This window comes from Pteropus alecto, unplaced genomic scaffold (assembly GCF_000325575.1).
Source record: "Pteropus alecto unplaced genomic scaffold, ASM32557v1 scaffold98, whole genome shotgun sequence".
In the NCBI taxonomy this organism is placed as follows: domain Eukaryota; kingdom Metazoa; phylum Chordata; class Mammalia; order Chiroptera; family Pteropodidae; genus Pteropus; species Pteropus alecto.
This window is the reverse complement of record NW_006443570.1, coordinates 12,131,622-12,152,106: the sequence shown is the minus strand read 5'-3', so window position 1 is coordinate 12,152,106 and position 20,485 is coordinate 12,131,622. Positions and strand designations below refer to the sequence as shown.

Genomic DNA, 20,485 nt, shown 5'->3' with positions numbered 1-20,485 from the left:
CCTTTTAGCGCAATTACTTTGCTAGCTGGATTCATGATGGCGCTGTCTGCAGAAATTGGTCTTCGAATTGGGTTACTTGGGTCATTCATATCAATGATTACCACCTGGGCCTGCTCTCCTACTTTCTCTCTAATGCAGATGAATTTGTCTGACTCCATAGTCAGGGTACTAAAGCCAATGTTTGCTGGGTTTATACCCAGGTTCTGGAGCTGGAGAAAAAAAAAAATTGCAAAGTGAATTTAGAAAGACTTGATATTCATGTATTGTGACCATTACAAATCCTCGTTTAACCATAAATGCTTCCAGGTCAAGTGAAAACTCCGTTACTTTAATTCAAGTGAGGCACCTAATAGCCAAATGACAAACCTTCTGTTCTTCCAATATGACATTCACTTGTTTTCTTACAACCTTGTGGTTATAACTAAGACAGAACAAATAGATATAAAGGAAAGAGCTAGACTTTATGGTTCAAAGGTTTTAAAGCAATCAATGTTTCTTAGTTTAAAATCATTGAACTCATCTGTTCTCTTTTACCCTCTACATTTAGTAGTTACTTGTTCACATGCATTAGACTTCAGGAATCTGAAAATTAAGTTACAGTATAAAAAGAAATTTAAAATTTCACAAGATTCTTGATCTACAGGAACTTAATAATAGCAAGAGAAGACAGACAAACAAAGAAAGTTACAATATTTTGCAAAAAGTGCCAAAGATATGTAAAAGGGACCTTGCTAAAGAAGGCAATATGTTCAAGGTAGGCAGACTAGAGAGAGAATTCTTAACAGAAGGACTAACAAATGCTAAAGCCCAGAGATGTGAAAGCATGGTCTGCTAAGGGAACTAAAAGTTCTCTTGTAGCATTGTGAGTATAGACTATGAACATGGTCATAAAGTAGTGGAGAATTAAGGTTATAAAGATAAGCAAAAGCCAGACTGGTAAGCTAAAATGTACTCCAGTAAGAATCCTGAATTTATTCTTTAGACGAAGGAAGATACTTAAAGGTTTTAACAAGGAAAATAATGAAATCAGATTTGCTTTGTGTACTCTGAAGATACTGAAGTATTTGTTAAACAAATATAGAGGATCTAAGGATGATAGGTCTTTGAAAACCAGTTAAAACCAAGAAAAGGGCACCTGTTAGAAGGAGATGGCTATGAGAATGGGTCATTAATACTCTGGGTGACCAAACATGATATAACATGATATAAATCCCACTAAAAGGCTTCCCGAAAGCTTTATTAGCCTTAGCCAGACTAGATTTTTTTTCCTTTCCTCCGTGGAAAATAAATTCACATGGAGCAAAATATAAACAAAAATGAAAAACCAGAGGAAAAAAATAAAAAACAAGTCTTCCTCCTCCCGTTGTCCCCCAGATACCCAATTTCCCTCCCCAGGGACCATCATGTCACTGCTCTCTTATGAACTGGCTGAGTCCAGTTAACTGTATTTTATCTAATTTTTTTTGTCAACCCCTTCCGCTAATAGCGTTTAACTATAACTAGGCCAGGATCTGGATAAGATACAATATAACATTAAGAGACTACCTTTTACTTTCACTTGCCTCTTGTACCTAAATGACCGCAGGCACAACCAGTTATAAAGCATAGTTACTCTAACTCACTCAACACCAGGGCAAGGATTCAAGGAATTGTCTAACAATTAATACCAACATGGTAATAAAGTAGATGATTAACTAGCTTTACAAGCTCAAGTGTATGCTGCCACCATGCAAGGCAAATACACAAGCTGTGAGATGTTAACTTATAATGAATTTGGTTACAACAAAACTTTATGAATTATTAATTTTCACTTCTTCCTAAGTTTTATAGTGACTTTTAGTTAGAGAACTAATGGAGGAAGATACACCATAAGGGGTCCTGTAAAACATACAAAGGTACTGTGGGTGGGCTTCAGGGAGGCCTTATACAACTATTTTTTTGAGTAGACCTTCTTTAGAGACATTTGTAAGTTTAATCGATAGCTACCTTTCCAATAATTGGAAAAAATATTCTAGTGGGTCATAGAGCTTCTAGAAATATAAACATAAAAGCAAAATATTATCTTCTATACTAAAATAAGAATTGTATTTTGTCATTACCAAGTATTCACCTAAGGCAATTTTGAGTTTCAATTGTCACAGCTTACGTCCTAGTGTTTGAGAAAGAGTAAAAATAGTAAAATTAAAACAAGGATGCAAGTCACAAATACCACTAACTGAACTCACAAATGATTCTAAAAGATTTTTTTTAACCCCTCCACTTCAGAGGCAGGTATGAGACAACTGTAAGAAAAAAAATAGACTATTAGAAAAGATAGTAGAGAGGAGGGAAAAAAGGAAAGTCAAGAAACCTGTGTTTTCTATTTTCACGTAGATTCCCAGGGAAATGCAGTAGGAAAACACTTTGTCAATGGGTTAGCACTGACCCTTGGCCTCAGGGATGTTTTAATTTTAGGAAAAGCAAAATTTGGTTAAAAGTGGATGGGGCTCCCTCATTGCCTGCAATCTATATATAATAGTCTCTTCCCATTAAATACACTCTACCAAGAAAGTTATGTATATTTTTTTTAATTTTATCTATCAGAAATGTACTAGTACTATTCAAAATACTCGATGTGAAACAAGACATATATCCTTTAAAGACAAAATTAAAGAGACAAGTGGCAAACTCTTATCAATGTTCCATGCTTAAACATTTTTAAACGTATACTTAAATAACGCCCATTTACACAATTAAATAGGAAACTGCTCCTTCCTAAAAGGCCTTTCCCAATTGTTAGCACAAATGACAGAACTTCAAGTGTTTTTCCCATCAGTTAACAGAAAGCTACATTGCTTCCATCTCGCCAAATAAGGTAAGATTTTCTTCCTCACTGGTGATACTTTTCAGTGAGTATGCCCAGAGCACTAACCAATTCTTCCCAAACTGTCCTATGATATATTCAAAAGGAAAATATCCCCAAACAGACAGTAATGGGACAAGTCATCATTATCAATCATAATTCCGGCTTAGGTGCAACTCTTAAAATGGGATCACATAAAAAGGATTATCATACCAGATTTTAACTATGTCTACTAATATTCCTATAGATTAAAACTTTTTAAATATAACATGTTTTTAAACAGGTTTTATTTTCAAAATAGCATATACTAACCATAAAATATTCTCAATTATAAAGTCTGATGGTATACGGAGCTATCTACCACAGTTACAGGCTGTGGAACACACCACTAATAAACTGAGAGGACATATAAGAATCTCTGAACCTGCAGCTTTTTTCAGAGAATACATAATAATACCCAAATTCTGGTCACATTTTTTTTAACTTTCCCATTGGCAAAATGTTGCTATGATGAAGTTGGAGGTATTCTATTTTGAGATATGCTTGGAAGTTTATGATAAATATTTTTAACTTCAAAGAACTTTTATTTTGCTGACATAAAAGAAAAATATGATGTCAATAAATTTAGGTCCAAAAAAGGGTTACTTATTTTTTTAATAGTTATTACATGCATAAAGTAATTATACAAACAGTACAAAAGGATATACTATGAAAAGCCACCCATTCTATGTTTCCGGTAATATTTCCTCCCTCCCTTCTCCCTGGTAATTAAGAGATACTTTTACATCTCAGAGATAGCCTATGTATATGAAAGTAAATATTTTCATCCTCTCTTAAAAAAAAACAAAACACTAATGGCACATGCACAATAGCATACAAATGATCAACTGCTCCTTTAAAACAAAACAAAAAAACTACCCAAACTTTGTAACTCATTTGGTTTCCAGACTAGATTTTGACACTGATCTACAACCCACAACTTTAGGACTTGACACTTATTCCTAGTTTAGATTCCAAAAAGTAACAGATTTACTGTTAATCAGCCAACCCAACACTCTGGAGTACCCTAGAGTTACATGTTACAAATGATACAAAAATGTTTCCTTCTCCTTCTCTTCCTTCACTCACCCCAATTTGGAGTAACATGCCTGGGGTGAAAAGACACTACACTCTTAGTTTTTAGTACAAAATAGTATCTCAGAGTCCCCATAATCTAGAGAACACAGAAAGTTCTTCATTCAAGACAATTATTGTACAAATATGTAACTTTGATTGTAAAATACAAGTGCCATACAGAATTAGTTGGTTCTGTGGATTTCTCAAAAGAGCCAAAATGTCCGGGTTTGGTCCTAGTTTTGCCATTTATGAGATCACGGGCAAATGATTTATCTCTGTGTATGTTTCCTCATCTGAAACATCTGAAATGATACCAGTTATTCCACAGTTGTGAGGATTTAATGTGAAGTGCTTAGAACATTGCATGACACAATGGCTCAATATTGTTAGTCCATCCAACACAGCTCAAGGTTAGTTTTTATATATCTGCTTAATTCAGCTGTCCTAAACGTTGGGTTGAATCTCTGGGTGTGAATTTATTTTGACTACTGATAATAGATAAGTGGTCTCTGGGGGCTTAACTTACTCAGACACAGAAATGCTCCCTCTCGTTTTTTTGTTTTTTGTTTTTTTTAAGAAAATTACACTTAAAAACTTCCAATTCTGCTCTTTAATTTGCCTAAATAAAGTTAGGCAGAAACCAGAATCCTCAAAACCATGTAACATGCTCATGCTAAGTAACCTTATTTTATTTCCATTCGTATTTTTACAGACATCATGGAACAGTATTGTTAAGTCTTTCTCACAAACCTGGCTAACATGTCTCCAACATGAAGACATGTTTGCTGAGGAAGCAAGCTGGGAAGGCTAATACAAACAAATGGCATAAGATTAGTATCATCAAAAATTCTCTTTACCCTAAGAAAGCTCAAGACTAAGAAGCAGAAAATAAAATGGAAAGCAGGCACAGCATTTCTCTCCTCAATGTGCAGGACACTTGACGCTAGCTGTTTCAAAGACACACCACATTCTTATACTGCACCTTCCAAAAACCAAAATTTCCCAATGTTTCCCAATCTTCCTGTGGCCCACAATTCCAGGTCAATTTATCCAAGAATTAAAACCTCTTCCATCTATGCTCTGAAGTATGCCTAACTAAAGTTAGCGAGGCCAGAATCTTCCTACACAGAAGGAAACATTCCTTTTACTATATATACTGTTAAGTATTTTTCAGGACAATTATAGATTTTTAAAAAAAAAATTATGCAATCCAAGAGTCCACATTAACAATTTTTTTTTAAAAACTCACAATTAGATACCACCTCAACACCTGTTAGAATGGCTATTACAACGAAATAAGTAATAGCAAGTGTTGGAGACGTGGAGAAAAAGGAACCCTCATACACTGCTAGTGGGAATGTAAGCTGGTACAGCCACAATGGAAAACAGTATGGAGATTCCTCAGAAAATAAGAACAGTATTGCCATACGACTCAGCAATCCCTCTTCTAAGTATCTATCCGAAAATTTGAAAACATTTATTTATAAATTTAAAAAATATATATCTAAAAAAGAAAAAGCTGTTCCTTATAGAAAAAAGCCAACTTAAAAATGATAAAAAAAAAAAAAAAGACCTATGTTGTACACCTGAATGTAATATAACATTGTATGTCAATGGTAATTGAAAAATAAAAAAACTTTAAAAAATTTTAATGGTGAAAAAGTCACTACAGGTATTTTGCAGTCATCACAATAACTGATTCAGGCAAGAACCATCAATAGATAATAAAATTAATGATTGAAAGTAAGGAGTAACATAGTCTCAAAGTAACTCCCAAGATACTTATTACAAAAAGAAAAAGAGATTTGTAGTGAAGAAACCTGTCCAACACAACCTTTACCAAGTACTCAGTATCATTAGCAATTGGTCAAATTGACAGCATGAGCTTCTGAATGCGATGCACTACAAAGAACACATGACTTTTGTGGTATTCATGCCCAAAGTATAGAATCTGAATCTAATCATGATAACACATCAGATGAGCCTAAACCAAGGAACATTCCATTCCACAAAACAAATGATCTGTATTTTTCGAAAATATGTCTTCAAATACAAATAGAGTTGCAGATTTTTAAAAAAACTAATGAGACAGGACAACACAATGTAACTCATGATCCCAGATTTTCTTTTGATATTAAATATTGAAACAATTGATGATATCTGAATGAAGCCTGAGATTAAATAACAGTATTCTGTCAAAGTCAATTTCCTCACTTTGGTAATTTTTACTGTGGCTCTAAAGATCATTTTGTTATTCTTAGTAAATATACACTAGAGTATATAGTTAAAGAGGTATCAAACCTATAAATTACTTTCAAACAGTTTAGTAAAAAAATATGTGTATAGCAACAAAAGAGGATAAATCAAATGTAGTAAAAAAAAAAAATGTTAAGAAATGAAGAATCTGGGTAGTGTATATGAGATTTTTTGCACCACATTAACTTTTCTATAAATCTGAAACTGTAAAACAATATTTTTTAAAAAAAATCTTAATATACATAACTGAAAGCAACATGTAGATCTTACTTGGATCCTGATTTAAACCAGGAACATGTGGGGATGATCAGAGAAATCTGAATATGGACTGGTCTTTTAGATACTGAGGGATTGTTAAATATGAGGATACTATACTACTACTATGATTATAAGAATATTTCCATTATTTTCTAAAGATGCATGCTGGAATATTTAGAGGTGAAATGCCATGATAGCCTGAATTTCTTTAAGTAAAACAAACAAAAAACATATATGTAAATATATATCAAAATATTAAAAATCTAGATGATTGGGCATATGACTCTCTCAGTCTTATGAAAGCTTGAAATTTATTTTTAAAATTTTTTAAAAAGAGATTAATCTCTACTCTTCTATAGGTTACAGAAACAGAAAATTAAATTGTAAGAATCAGACTTTTACTAGGCAATTTACCTGTAGGAAGGAAAAATACAACTTCAAATGGTAGAGAGGAAAATCGAACCTTAAAGAGTAAAATAATTCAAGTGTAAGAATTTACACTCTGTAAAGGAGCTGCACAATGGATGTTTGCCCAATTAGAACTGAGAGGTCCACTGCTCTGTCCATTATGGTAGCCAGTGGTTATATGCAGCTATTTAATTTTGTTAAGCAAATACAATCTAAAATTCAGTTCCTCAGTCACATTAGTCACATTTCAAGTACTCAACAGCCACACGTGACTACTGTACTAGAAGGCGCAGAATAGAGAACATTTCCATTATTGCACAGTTCTACTGGAGAGCACTGTTTTTAGATTTCCATGGTAGACTAAAAAAGGAGAAAAAGAAAACTACTTTAACGTTAAATTCTGGCAAAATATGAAGAACAACTAGGAAAGAGACACACTCATCTTACACAAGGACTTCAGACAAGGCAAGGAGAAACAAAAAAATTGAACTTTCACGTTTCAGAATCCAGATATCTGCAGGAGGTTTAGGAGGAAAAAAAAATCTCCAAGTTCAATGCTAGCAGAAGTGAGAACCCAAGGAACAACTCCTCAGTATGAGTGCCTCTTTCCCCTCAAGAAATCATTAAACATTCAAATATCAGAGGCCCAGGGTTACAAAGAATGTACAGATGTAGTAACACTGAGTCAAAATTTTAAAAATGTTAAAAAAAATTTTTAACTTCAGCAATATTAGATTAAGAAATCAAAGTTAAACGTTTGTTAGTTTTTAGTGCTTTAGGCTTTGTGTTTTCTGTCTTGCTTTTGAAACTATACTTGATTTGATTGTAAATGTGGCAAACAGAAAAGTGTCCATTCTTGCTTGATGGGGAGCAAGGCACACCTAAGTATGCATGAAAATGATTAAATACACACCAAGCACTTCGAACAGTGTGGAAGATTTCTGTCCTTTTATAGTGATCCACCTCTAGGGCTATGGTATCCTGACATACTTGTAAAATAGACTGGCTCGGATATCATGCTATTAACATATAATCAAACCTAGGGTGGGCCAATTTGCTTTGTTCAAAATATGTTACTAAAGACAGCTAGAAAAACCTATATCAAGGAATCAGGAAACCCAGGGACAGTGAGTCTGCACATTAGAATATATTAGTGATCAAACTATGAAAATACTGTTAAAGAGACCAAATGGACTATGAATATATTTAATCCAAATAGTATACATTTATCAAAAAGAGCAGAAAATGCCAGCACACATCCAAGTAAACTACAAGTAAATTCCAAGACAACATATCCCAGTAAAACTACACTATTTTTCAATGCCCAATTCTTTGACTTGCCAAAGACTCTATTAGCACAAAGTATCTTGGCAATCACTCACAATTGTGCTTGTGCCTACAAATATCACCTAATTAAAGAAGTAAGAGGTTTACTTTGAGCCTATTAATTTTAACCAACAGTTCTTACATTTGATCAGATAGATTCATGGGAAACAAGCTTTTTTTATAAGCTTACCCAGGAAGTCTGCCTCCTAATGAATACTAATCTCAGAACTCACTTACCAGTTGTATCAGCTAAAAATCAAAATACATTAAAACTTCTGTTTATGGCAGCATTACTAAGGGCTTATGTTTCACAATTAGTGCTTGCCTTTACAATTTCCAGATCCTTCCTCCTTGTTTCATCTGAAGTCAGAATGTAAAGGAAGTATGTATAAGTTACTATATTTCAGATGAGGCTATTTTATAAATGCTCTATTATAGTCCTATTCTGGTTACCTTTCTGTAAACGAATCTTGTATCGTGGTAAAAATTTAACAGGTGTTACCACTACAGAGTTAACTAAATAATTTTAGAAAGACCTAATGACACATGGATGTCACCCAATACAGATATTTTTAAGTGCCTGGAGATTTGGTTAACTTCCTATCCTAAATATTTCACTCAGCAAAATATCTTTCAAAAGTTCCAAACAACCCCTACCTTCCTTCACTAATATAAGTTGCAGTCAAAAAATGCTGACAGCAGTTAATTAGGTTCTTCCAGGAAACTAAGAGAATGTCACATAAAAACTGCAGTTGCTGTCTTCTACAGGAAATGAAGAAAAATGCTGAGAATGCAACATTCCTTTAGTTCTTCCATCAACAGGATGCCAGCCATTGTTTTCTTTGTGCTCCACATAGTTCAAGCAACAAATAAAGATGCCTTTAATCTTTGCTGACCCCATATTTAAACATATATATCTGTTTATACTCAATGTTAGCTTCTGTGGCATTGCCTCTTAGGAGAATTTTTGACACTGGTCACTCACTTCCAATTGTTAAGTAATATATTCAAGAAGGAGCCACAGTTAGAGACAGGGACAGTGAGACTATTAGCTTTGGTAAACTATCAGGAGACTCAAACAGAATTTTCTCTACTTGTAGCCAATTACTGACTACAAAATTTAAAAACTTTAAATTTGACTCATTCCTAAAAAATAATAATTGAATAATTACATGAAATATTACATGTCAATTCTGCCAAAGCTGCAGGGCAATAGAGGGAAGTTTTTATGCCCCAAATCTTGTGGATGGGCATGATTCCCCCCAGGTTATGCCCTTTCTGGTATAAATGACATTCAGCTGGCAAAAAACAACTGAATGCCACCAAAGCTGTGATGGGGGGTGGGGACAGGTAGGGGAAGGGGCTGGGAGTGGGGGAGTGCAGAATTTACTCTCCTTTCAAAGAACCAGAAATGAAGCTTAATTTCAGGGTCCAATATTACAATAAATACTTAGTGCTGACTTAACATAAAGACCTTCAAAAGGCTGATCTGAATGGTCCTGGGCAGACATCAAGGGCTTAGTTTCCTGGACTGAAGAACTAGAAGTATCTGCTCAGTTTCTTTACTATTAAAACTGTAAAGGTAACAAAGAAACTTCATGCTATGACACAAGTTCCCAACGACTTCACAAAACATACTTTTAAGTGTGAGTTCAGTGATTCAGCTCAACCATATCACTGATGCACACATTCAGGTTATTTTCTACCTTACCTATACTGACAAACCTGCTAGAAAATTAGACATGCTGTTGTCAATCATTTTTCTAGTCAGATCAACCATTTAAAACACTTAAGTGCTACAAGTTACAAGACGAGAACCATTTTATTTTACATTTGAGTCACTGGAATATTTCCTTCTGAACATAAAGCCAAAATTTTCAAGTTAAATTGAGTGAAAGAAATAACACTCAGCACGAAGACTTACAGGCTATCTCAAAATCAGAGAGTTCAAAACAACATTAAAATGATTAAATGACTAAGATTTACTTTCTATTAACACCTGTTGAGAGTCTATTATTTGGCAACTTGGTATCAATTCAGTATATTATAACCTGTTACTTATCAGCAGTCCCCAACCTTTTTGGCACCAGGGACTGGTGCTCTTATGAGAATCTAATGCCTGATGATCTGAGATGAAACTGAAGCGGTAAAGGAAGCACTGGGGAGCAGGTGCAAATACAAATGAAGCTTTGCTCCCTGGCTCACCACTCACCTCCTGCTGTGTGCCTCGGTTCCACAGACTGCTACCGGTCCACAGGCCTGGGGGTTGGGGACCCCTGGCTTAAGTACAAGTTTTTCATTAATTGCCTCCTTTGTGTTAAACTTTTAAGTTTATCATTATTACTGAGGTAACAACCCATACGGAAAAAAAGTTTTAGGCTTAGAGGGATTTGAAGGTACAATCTGTAGTTTATCTGTAAAAAGAGGGGAAAAAACTCTCTATCATCTCAAAACTCAATAAACACTGTTTCTCTGTGTGACGATCAGTGTTAAAAACTAAGATTGTTTTGATTTTTGGTCAAGAAGAAGGTGTGCCTTGGATGCTTGTAATTTTTTTGTTTTCCCAATTACAGCTGACATTCAATTATTATATTAGTTTCAGATATATAGCATAGTGGTTAGACATTTATATAACTTACGAATTGATCACCCCACTAAGTCTAGTACCCATCTGACACCATATATAGTTATCACAATATTATTGACTATATACCTTATGCTGTACTTTACATGCCCGTGATCATTTTTATAACCGGCAAGTTGTACATCTTAACCCCTTCTCCCTTTTTACTCATCCCCTCAATTCCCAAGCCATCATCAAAATATTCTCTGTATCAATAAGCGTGTTCTGTTTTGTTTAGATTTTTTAATTCATGGTACTAAAACTTGCCCACACTGAATCCTTTAATCTTGCTTCTTTCATATCAGGAAAGTTTTACTCCATTGTCTGAAAAAAGCTTCCATTCCGATTATTTTGGTTTTTATAATTCTTAGATATGTAAACCTATACTGTCACACCTCCCATTGTATTTAATCGTGATTTCCCTCTAATTTAAAATATATATATATATAAAAACCTTCAAGTTAATCTTTCACATTGCAGATTTCCACATGGGCAATTCTGTTCCTGCCTTCAGGATCAACGTTTCTGTACATGCTCTGTTGTTCCAACCTTTCATCTCCATGGGTCTGTTTGTATTATATATCAAGTGTTGTTTGCACACCATGGATGATGCCAACAGTTTTCTAAAATTCTCTTCCAATTTTAGTGGGAAAAAAAATCTTTTAAGTATTTCCTCCAGTCTCTTCCTACTTCTGTAGTACTTCTTCCAATAATCATACATTTAAACAATTACTGAGCAGGTACTGTATGCCAAACACCATACTAATACAGAGTATTCTACCATAAATGAGATATGGTCTCTCCTACTCATTGTGTAACAGACACACAGCAATTACAATGGTACCAAGTTACAAAGAGGAATGCCTAATCCAGATATATGTGAGGGTATACATAGTATCTCCAAAGAAATGGAAATGCTTTAGCAGGCCACACAATTTAAGGGCAGGACTACAAAGCTTGGGAAAGAACCCACAACTAAAAATATTGTATATACCCAAATAGAGTATTTATTTTCCCAAGTAGTCTATTCCCCAGACACCCCAAAAAAGCCTTTTGGCAAGTGTTGGAGAGAAAGTGAAAAAAACTGGAACTCTCATACATTGCTGGTGGAGATGTAAAAGGGTGCAGCTGCTGTGAAAAACAGTTGGGCAGTCCCTCAAAAAGTTAAAACAGATTACCAAACAACCAGCGGTATACATCCAAAAGAACTGAAAAACAGGTATTCAAAAAAAGCCTTGTGCATTAATGTTAACTGCAGCACTATTCACAACAGCCAACAGGTGGAAAGAACCCAAACATTCATCAACTGATGAAAGAACAAATAATATGTGGCATATCTATTCAAAGGAGTATTATTTAGCCATAAAGGAATGAAGTACTGATACATAATACAACATGGTTGAACCTCAAACATTATACTTAGAGAAAGAAGTTAGACACATATTGTATGATTACATTTATAGGATCAGGTAAATTCAGAGAGACAGAAAGCACACTACTGGTAGCTAGGGAATAAAAGGACTGCTTAATGGACATGGGGTTTCCTTTTGGGAAGATGAAAGTTTTGTAACTAGGTAGAGGTGACGGTTGTACAACACTGTGAATGTACTAAATACCACTAATTTGTTCACTTTAAAATAATTAATTTTAAGTTATATGAATTTCACTTCGATTTAAAAAGGCTTTTGGTCTCCTTAAACTATAAACTCCTATATAATTATCTAATTCTATAACATATAATTCAATTAATCACTGGATTAGAAAGTTATAAAAAACTTGGAAATTTTTTTTCTACTTTTCACATTTCAGAAACCATTTTATTCAAACTCCTCATATGCGGTTTTTACATCAGTGTTTTCATTAGCACTGGAAAATCACCTCCAAAGTTTTTTTATCCATTATGGTACCATCATGGGAATTTTATAACATGCCTCAAAATCTATTTGTATATTATGAGTTGTCTTTTCACTTGCTTTTGGATTACGATCTCCAGAAACGTATCACTAGTGGATTGCTTTTTGAGAAATACATAAAATGTTTGCTTATAACATCTAACAGTTGTTAATTGTGAGGCCATACACAGAGGAATAATTATTAGACGTGTTAAATTTACCTCTTACCAATCCAGATACTTTCAAACAATGAGATCTATTCAAAGTCAGCTCTTTGCCAAGAAGAGTGTGTATAGTCTTTCACTTTACCCTGTCCACTTTGGTGGTTTTTAAGACCTCTTTCTTCGATGAGCACCAGGTGAGAAGTAGATGAAAGCAACTCTCAACCCAATTCTCATTTTTTAATCTACTGAGATTCTGAGTTTCAATAGATATGGGTCAACAAAAAATGCAATGCCCAGGACCCCCAGTGTGTATGAGAATTCTTCCCTTCCTTACTCCAGAAATGGACTGAATGTACAAAATGAGAAGGAAAGTCTGGTGTAATTCCAAGATCCTGGCTTCAATAACTGGGTAGATAGTAGTTTTTTCCTTCAGCATGTATATATGTTCAACTCGACTGGATAAAGGGAGACTTCCCTCCAGCATAAGGGCTAAGAACTAATATTTGAGTGTCTGTATCATTATGATAAACACCAACATATACTATAGCCCCACTTAACAATTACCAGAAAGTATTACTTTAAAAAATGAGGAAGTTGAGAAAAGCTAAAAAGACAGAGCTTGGATTAGATATCTGAGACATTTTCCACAACAGCACTTTGTAGAATTTAGTGTGATGAAATGGTTTTAATGGACTCATTTTCTATTGTTTCAGAAATAAGCTTTTAAATCTGCTTTACTTCAGAACTTAAAGAAAAGTCTTTATTTACCCAATGATTCAGAACAGGAAGTACTAATATTACTGGAAGTTCTGCCTCTAAAGCACAACTATACAAGTTTGTAATCATTTTCCCCTCTGGTTATGCTATTCGAACTGAGCAAACATGTTCCACTCCCACTTTCCTTCTCCCCTTACCCCAAGCACAAATCATCTTCCTTGAGTTCAAGTTTTACATTAGTATAAATACAAAAGAATGAATAATATAGTAAAATAGAAAGCAGAAGTTTCCTACTTTCACAAACGGCTTCAGACTGAAACACAATCATTCTCGTTATTAAGGAAAAGTCTACAGAGAAGTTTAAGAAGTTCAGCCTATGAGAGGTATATAGATATTCTTAGTTTCAAGTTAACAAAATGAGGAGGTCCCAATCATTCTGCACAATTTGCTACTGGGAACTTGAATAAAGCCCTTTAAAAAACATCTAAAAAAACCATTTAAGGCACAGAAAAATCAAATATTGGTTCGTTGGCCCCTACTTTTCTCAAAATATAAAATCTACTGACCTAAAAACAAACTACTAGTAGAATGTGTACATCAAAGAACACAACATAGATACAAATTATGATATATTTTGCAGTTAAAAATACAGATCATTCACCAAATGAGGAACTTGCCACACTGAAAGAACAAATACTGAAGTCTGACCACCCACTCACTAGCTGTGTGACTCTACAAGTTAACTGCTATGAACTTCAGTTTCTCTATTTGCAAAATAAGTCTAACCCTACCTACCTGAAAGGATTATCATGCTAACTGAGATCATGAACATAAAATATTTAGCATAGTTCTTGGCACACACTAGGTGCTCAAATAGCTATAATGGTGAATTTATTTTGACCTTGTAGATTTCAAGGCAATTAAAATTTGATGGATAGTTATTCCTTCTAAAGTAAGGCAATTAATATCTTAAATTATGTCTTTCATAATACAAAAGAGACACAAAATCCAAGTTTGACAGATAGGTTTTGCATAATACATTCAGACCCAAGCCTCTTGACATCCCCTTTGAGTTAAGAGCATTAGCCACAGGCACTTGGCTAATAGGGGGGACAAAAGACACAGCTATAAATTTTGCTATGGTTTACAAATTGATTTTATGAAGTAGCTTTAGCATAGCCTATATGTAAATTAGAAAAACAGCCTCATTCTAATATACAGGACTAAAACATGAATTCATTTCCTATCTAAGTAAGAACACTTCAACACCACCATCTTACAGAAGGACATCTACGAGAACAAAGGCCTGACTGGTATTCCACATGGGCATTTTATCAGATATGATTAGGTTTCTCAAATATATCTGACCAAGGAACACTAATTTAAAATGTATCAATGAGTGCTCATGGGATATAAAAAGGATTTTAAGAACTCTTCTGGGCACAGTTTTAGAGCAGTATCCATTCTGTATCATACTAATATTTGTATTAAATTCTGCACAATGCCAAACATTCAATGACATCCATGGTTGCAATTACATGTGGACAGCCTTTGTCAACTAATCAGTGTAAACTTCAATGCAAGCTGCAATCGGTCTTGTTCACCACTTTGTCCCCTGGTCTAACACATAACACAGCTGCTGATACGTGGTAAGTATCAAATCTTAGGTGGGTACCAAATATTTATGAACCATAAAAAGCTAATAAAATATTGTGCCACTGGTTCAGAGATGCTTGAATAAAAAGTACTGGACAAAAATTATATAACTAACAATTAATGCTCTGAGAGTGCTACACCAAGTACTTTCACATACATGACCTCAGATTGCCACAGTAATTTTAATTTTGCCTTTTACAGAGAAAAAGCAGCAAGAGGTTAGTCTTAACCTGTGTTCTCCGATAGTGTAGCCACATTTCACAAGCTACATGTACTGAGCACTTGTAATGTGGTTACTGTGACTGAATTTATTCTAAAGTTAAAATTAATTAAACTTAGTTACTGATGATCAATTATGAAAAACTTATGTATGTTTGGAATAACCTTGGGTGGCAAATCTGCTTTGCCAACTGTAAATTTTATAAAAGCCAAATAAAGATCAAATATTTCCAACGAAAATAGGGTCTGAATTAAAATGTGATGTAGGTGTAAAATACATATCAGATTTTGAAAATTCAGTAGCCAAAAGAAATGTAAAATATCGCATCTGAAAATTTTATATATGTTGAAATTGTAATATTTTGGGTATATATATATAGTTTCATAAACATACTGATTTCAGCTACTTTTCATATGGCCACTTGAAAACATAAAATTACATATATGGCTCTTACTATTTTTCTATTGGATAGCACTGATCTCGACAACCCCCAAACTCCTAATCTACTATGCCACATCATTAATCCCATTTTAAACCAATAGAAAAAGTCACTTCTTGAAGCAAAGACCAACAAAAAAAGTACACTAGGAAACTGTAACTTTTCTTCTTAAGGACAATCATTCTTTGAAATATTTTGTGTCAGACGACCTAGGTTCAAATTCCATTCTGACTCTGTGTTCCTTTGGGCACTACTCTGAGTCTCACTTTCTTCAACAGTCTGAGAAAGATGTCGGTGGGTTAAGTGAAGACCTAAAAGCACCCAGCCACGTTTATAGACTATAACAGGCTCTCACAAGAAGTCTGCTGCCCTTTCCACTCACTAGTCACTGTTCATCATTACCACTTCCCCAAAAAAGAGACAGCACTTTCTTTCTAACAATGAATGTTTTAATTTTAGCTAAAATGTTCTAAACAAATAAATATGGGTAGCCAGAAAAATCTTCTCTCACAAAGCATATTAGTACAGCCTATAATTGAGCAGTCTAATGTCACAGACAATAGCCTTTACATTTAAATTAATTTAAAATAAATAAAAGTAAAAAATAAAATAAAATAAATAAAAGTAAAAACTTAGACCCTCTGCCACACTAAGTACATTTCAAGTGCTCAAAACCCCTATGTAGCTAGTACAAATTTCATCATAAAAGTTCCATTTAATAGTAACTCTCAAAAAGCAAAAACCACATCACTAACAATGCCAGAAAAAACATCTTGTTAAACATAATTTAAATATCATAGGTTAAGCTTCCTGAAATCATGTATTTCAGTGCACACTAAAATAAAAATGATTGAGGTTCTACACTGACACAGTTTCATGTCTTAAATTATTTCCTAAAGAGTGAAAGCAGTCACTAGACTCAGCCACGCCCCCCTGAGCCTAGTAAAATGACCATTAGAAAAATTCTGAAAAACGTGATACATCTTAAACATAGAAGCTATTCCCAGATAGACTGCAGCATAATTCCAGGCAGTATGCCTCTTCCAGGCAGTACAGTTAAGCATACATCATATCCCAGTTAATACTTAGCACTGCTGTCTCTTTGCAAACTAAAACAACCAATCAGCTCACAACATATTCCATGCCTGCATTTATGAATCAAAGGGGAAAAAAGGGCAGCGGGGGGGTGTTAATTGCAGACCCAAGGAACCTGGGAAATAGTGGAATGTGTCAACTGGCATAGAGATAATGTGCCAAGAATTCAGAATTGCAAGCATAATTTTATATGTAGCCTAGGATTTTTTTTTTTTTTTTCAGAATCTGCAACTCTAGCAATGTCTTGCTCAAACAGGCACTCATCTGTTAACTATTAGCCCAAACATCCAAAAAAGAAAAACAAATCCTTCATAACTTATAATATCAACATTCATGTGCTGTGGTGCCGACCCTTGATTATATAGATCCTTCAGTTGGCCAAAGCAGTTACACAGTATAAAAATAAATTTACAGTTCACCTTTTGAAGCTTTCACAAGCTAACTCTACACTCAAGTTCCTCAATTCTTGTTCCCAATTTTTATCCTAAGTATTTCAGAAAGTTTTCTGCTACTTAACAAACTGGCAGTGACCCAGAGGTCAAAGACCTAAAATGCCAATTAAAATAATCCCATATTAGTTTTTAAAAAGGGAAGGGATAAAAATGAAAAGTCAGCAATATATTATTATCATGAAAGAGGTTGGTGATCAGGACTCTTCCTGCGATTAATCATTATCAGCTGGAGTATACAGTCACAAAACTTAAGTCACAAACTTAAGTTTAGGCATGGCATATTACTTCAAAAAATGGATGACTGAATTATTCAACTATATTTGCAAAGATGCTTTATGCTCGTATCTTCAAATTATTTGAGAAGGAAATGGCTTCACTCAAGTATCTGCAGAAATTTCAAATCCCTTATAATTAAGACCCACCTTAAATCTCTCTTCAATTAGTGACAAGGTTGGATTCCAATCTTTGGGATTTAACAATTCTAGTACACTCTTTAATAGAAATGACAAGCTATAGCTCAAACCACCACTAGTCAAGAAATAAGATTTACTAGTGGGCTATACCTCTGCCTTGTAAACAGTAAATTGTACCTGCTTCTCTTGCATATTTTACAAACATGTCTGCAGAAATATTATATATTAGATGCACTTCAGTATGAGAAGCTTGTGTTTTCCCTCATACCCAAGAACATTATTTTCCTAACCCTTCACATTCATTTACAGCCCACTATAACAGAAGTAACCACAGCAATTAAAACTTAGATTGAGCACAAACAATAATGTCTATGTGTTCATTCTGTCATTTAACGTTTCTTTAACCTTTTGTAAAAGAGTATTCCAGTACTTCAGATGAGTTATCTGAAAACCACAGGTGACTGAAGAAAGTGCATTACTTGACTCATTTTGGGGAGGGGGTAAAGATTATTCATTACATTTTAATACTTAAAAGAATTTCTTGCTGATGCAAGCAAAGGTGATAATACCTGTAAAAAAATATGAAATTTTGTTACTGATAACCTGATTATTAAACTCTTTTATTAATAATAATCCTTTATGTGTTATACCAATGGGAGAAAATAAAATTAGCCTTTGGTAGTACAGTGTCCAATGGATCACTAATACGAGTGTCATGTCAAACTAGGGCATCTTTTATCATTATGAAATTAGCCCTTCAGAAGATTAAGCTGAGGTAGGCCTCTTTAAGGAGTATTTGAAGAGAAATAAATTATTTCAGCCAAAGTGAAACCAGGATTGGTGAACCAGGAAAACTGGACGCTCAAAAAAGGCTTAATTCAGTCATGCCTTCCAATGATCACCTGCCTGGGCCCTCCATGGGCATGTTGCCAGATAAGACAGTATGTTGCCTACAGGATAATGCACCACAGGGAAGAATTCTAGAACCTACTAAACGGAAGCCAATTACAAACCAAATAACCTTGCATATCTTAGAGCAGGTGTGCTCTATCCCCAAGGCTCTGTTCAATTCCACGCAATCCTGAGGGAGGGAGGTACTCACGCCCACAACTACGTGCTAGACTTCAGCAGACCCCAAGATAACCTCTGAAAAACTCTTCCTAATCTTCTAGTACCAAACAAGGGATAAGTGCCATACCACCCGCCGAGATATCAAGAAGGAAAAGATGGCGAGTTCCCCTAGGGACCTTGACCCCACACAGTGTGAGATTGACACCGCCCTGAGAAATACGTCCCCCTATTCTATCCTGTTCCTTCAGTGACTTTCTGTTCCTACTGCCTCGGGGATGGCAAGAAGTAAGCCACTGCTGTTTCCCCCAACCCCAAGGGAAGGTTTGTTTCTCAGTTGAGAGCCGCAGAGAAAGGAAGAAAAAAGGCTGCTCCTCCCCAACCCACCCGCCCTACAACTCCAGGGTGCAGACACTATGAAGGAAAGGGAAGAGCAATGGGAGGTGACAACCACGCACTGGCCTAGGTAATGAAAGCCTTGCTCCGAAAGAAACACGGGAGGATCCCCCTGCTCCCCAACCTACCCAAATGAATGAACTGAATAAAACGAGGAAGGGGGAGGTGGAGTTAGTATACGCAGTTCTTGCCATCCAGGAAGCTAAGATAGAGAGGCCCTCAAACCCAGGACTGGCTTCGCTGCCCTCTGGACCCCGACTCTCATCCTTTCCAACCAAACTCCACATCAGTTAACCCTTTAAGCTTTCCAAAATAACGCTCCCACCCTCCATCTAGCCCAGACACCGATTACCGCCCCCCCCCACCTCCGATCCTGCTTTTTGTTCGGGCCCAGACTCCAACATTTTTCTTCTTACCACCCTCTCCAAAACCCTCACCAGCCCGGGCCCAGCCGCACCTGGAGATGCTCCTGAAAACGAATTGGCAAAATCTGGGCCATGGCGCTGTCGGGGGTATGGTCTCCTCCTGTCACTGGGGCTGCGGGGCAGTGGCTGCCCGGGCTCTCCAAGGGAGAGGAGGAGAAAGGGGACGGGGGAGGCTGGGCTCAGCAGGATACTCTCCGGGGACGCAGGAAACTGGCAGGCAGACGAAATAGATTGGGTCGGGGGCGGAGGCTCCAGGGTCCAGGAGAGCCGCAATGGCGGAACCGGGCGCAGCGCAGACTCCGGAAACGGCTGAGCCCTGCGGAGGGATCCCGGCAACAGAACTCCGCCCAAGTCACCTCACCCCTTCCATCTTATGTACCCCTCCACGGCATGCCGCGGTGCAGCCGGCGCAGGAATTCGGGACGCAGTGCGCTCAGACCCTCCCTGCTGCGACACGAGGGTAACTGGAAGAAACGAAGGGACTACTTTTTTTGGACTCATCACTTTCCCTAGCCTTCTGCTTTTCCCTCCCTCCCCACTTTTTTTTTTTTTTTTGCATTTTGCCACATCATGCGACTAGGGGCGACCGACGTCATTTCCGTGGGCGCTTTAGGTCCCACCCACGTACTTCCGGGTGCACGTGATGCTGGTCGGGACGGGTCGGCTGGTTGCTGCCAGAATGCGGACGGAGTCCTAAGGAGATGTGGAGTCCTGGGAAT

General features: G+C 36.0%; 1 protein-coding gene across 1 annotated transcript in view; it reads right to left on the bottom strand.

The window, feature by feature from the left end:
• The window catches only part of CLTC (clathrin heavy chain), a 63,434-nt gene extending 43,224 nt beyond the window's left edge, over positions 1–20,210 (bottom strand). The window contains exons 1-2 of the mRNA XM_015599211.2: positions 19,799–20,210; positions 4–209 (exon numbers count right to left, since the gene is read on the bottom strand). Of these exons, the coding sequence (XP_015454697.1) occupies positions 4–209; positions 19,799–19,840 (248 nt within the window). The 5' untranslated portion in view covers positions 19,841–20,210. The remainder of the gene's footprint in view (positions 1–3; positions 210–19,798) is intronic.
• Positions 20,211–20,485: the final 275 nt, after the last annotated feature.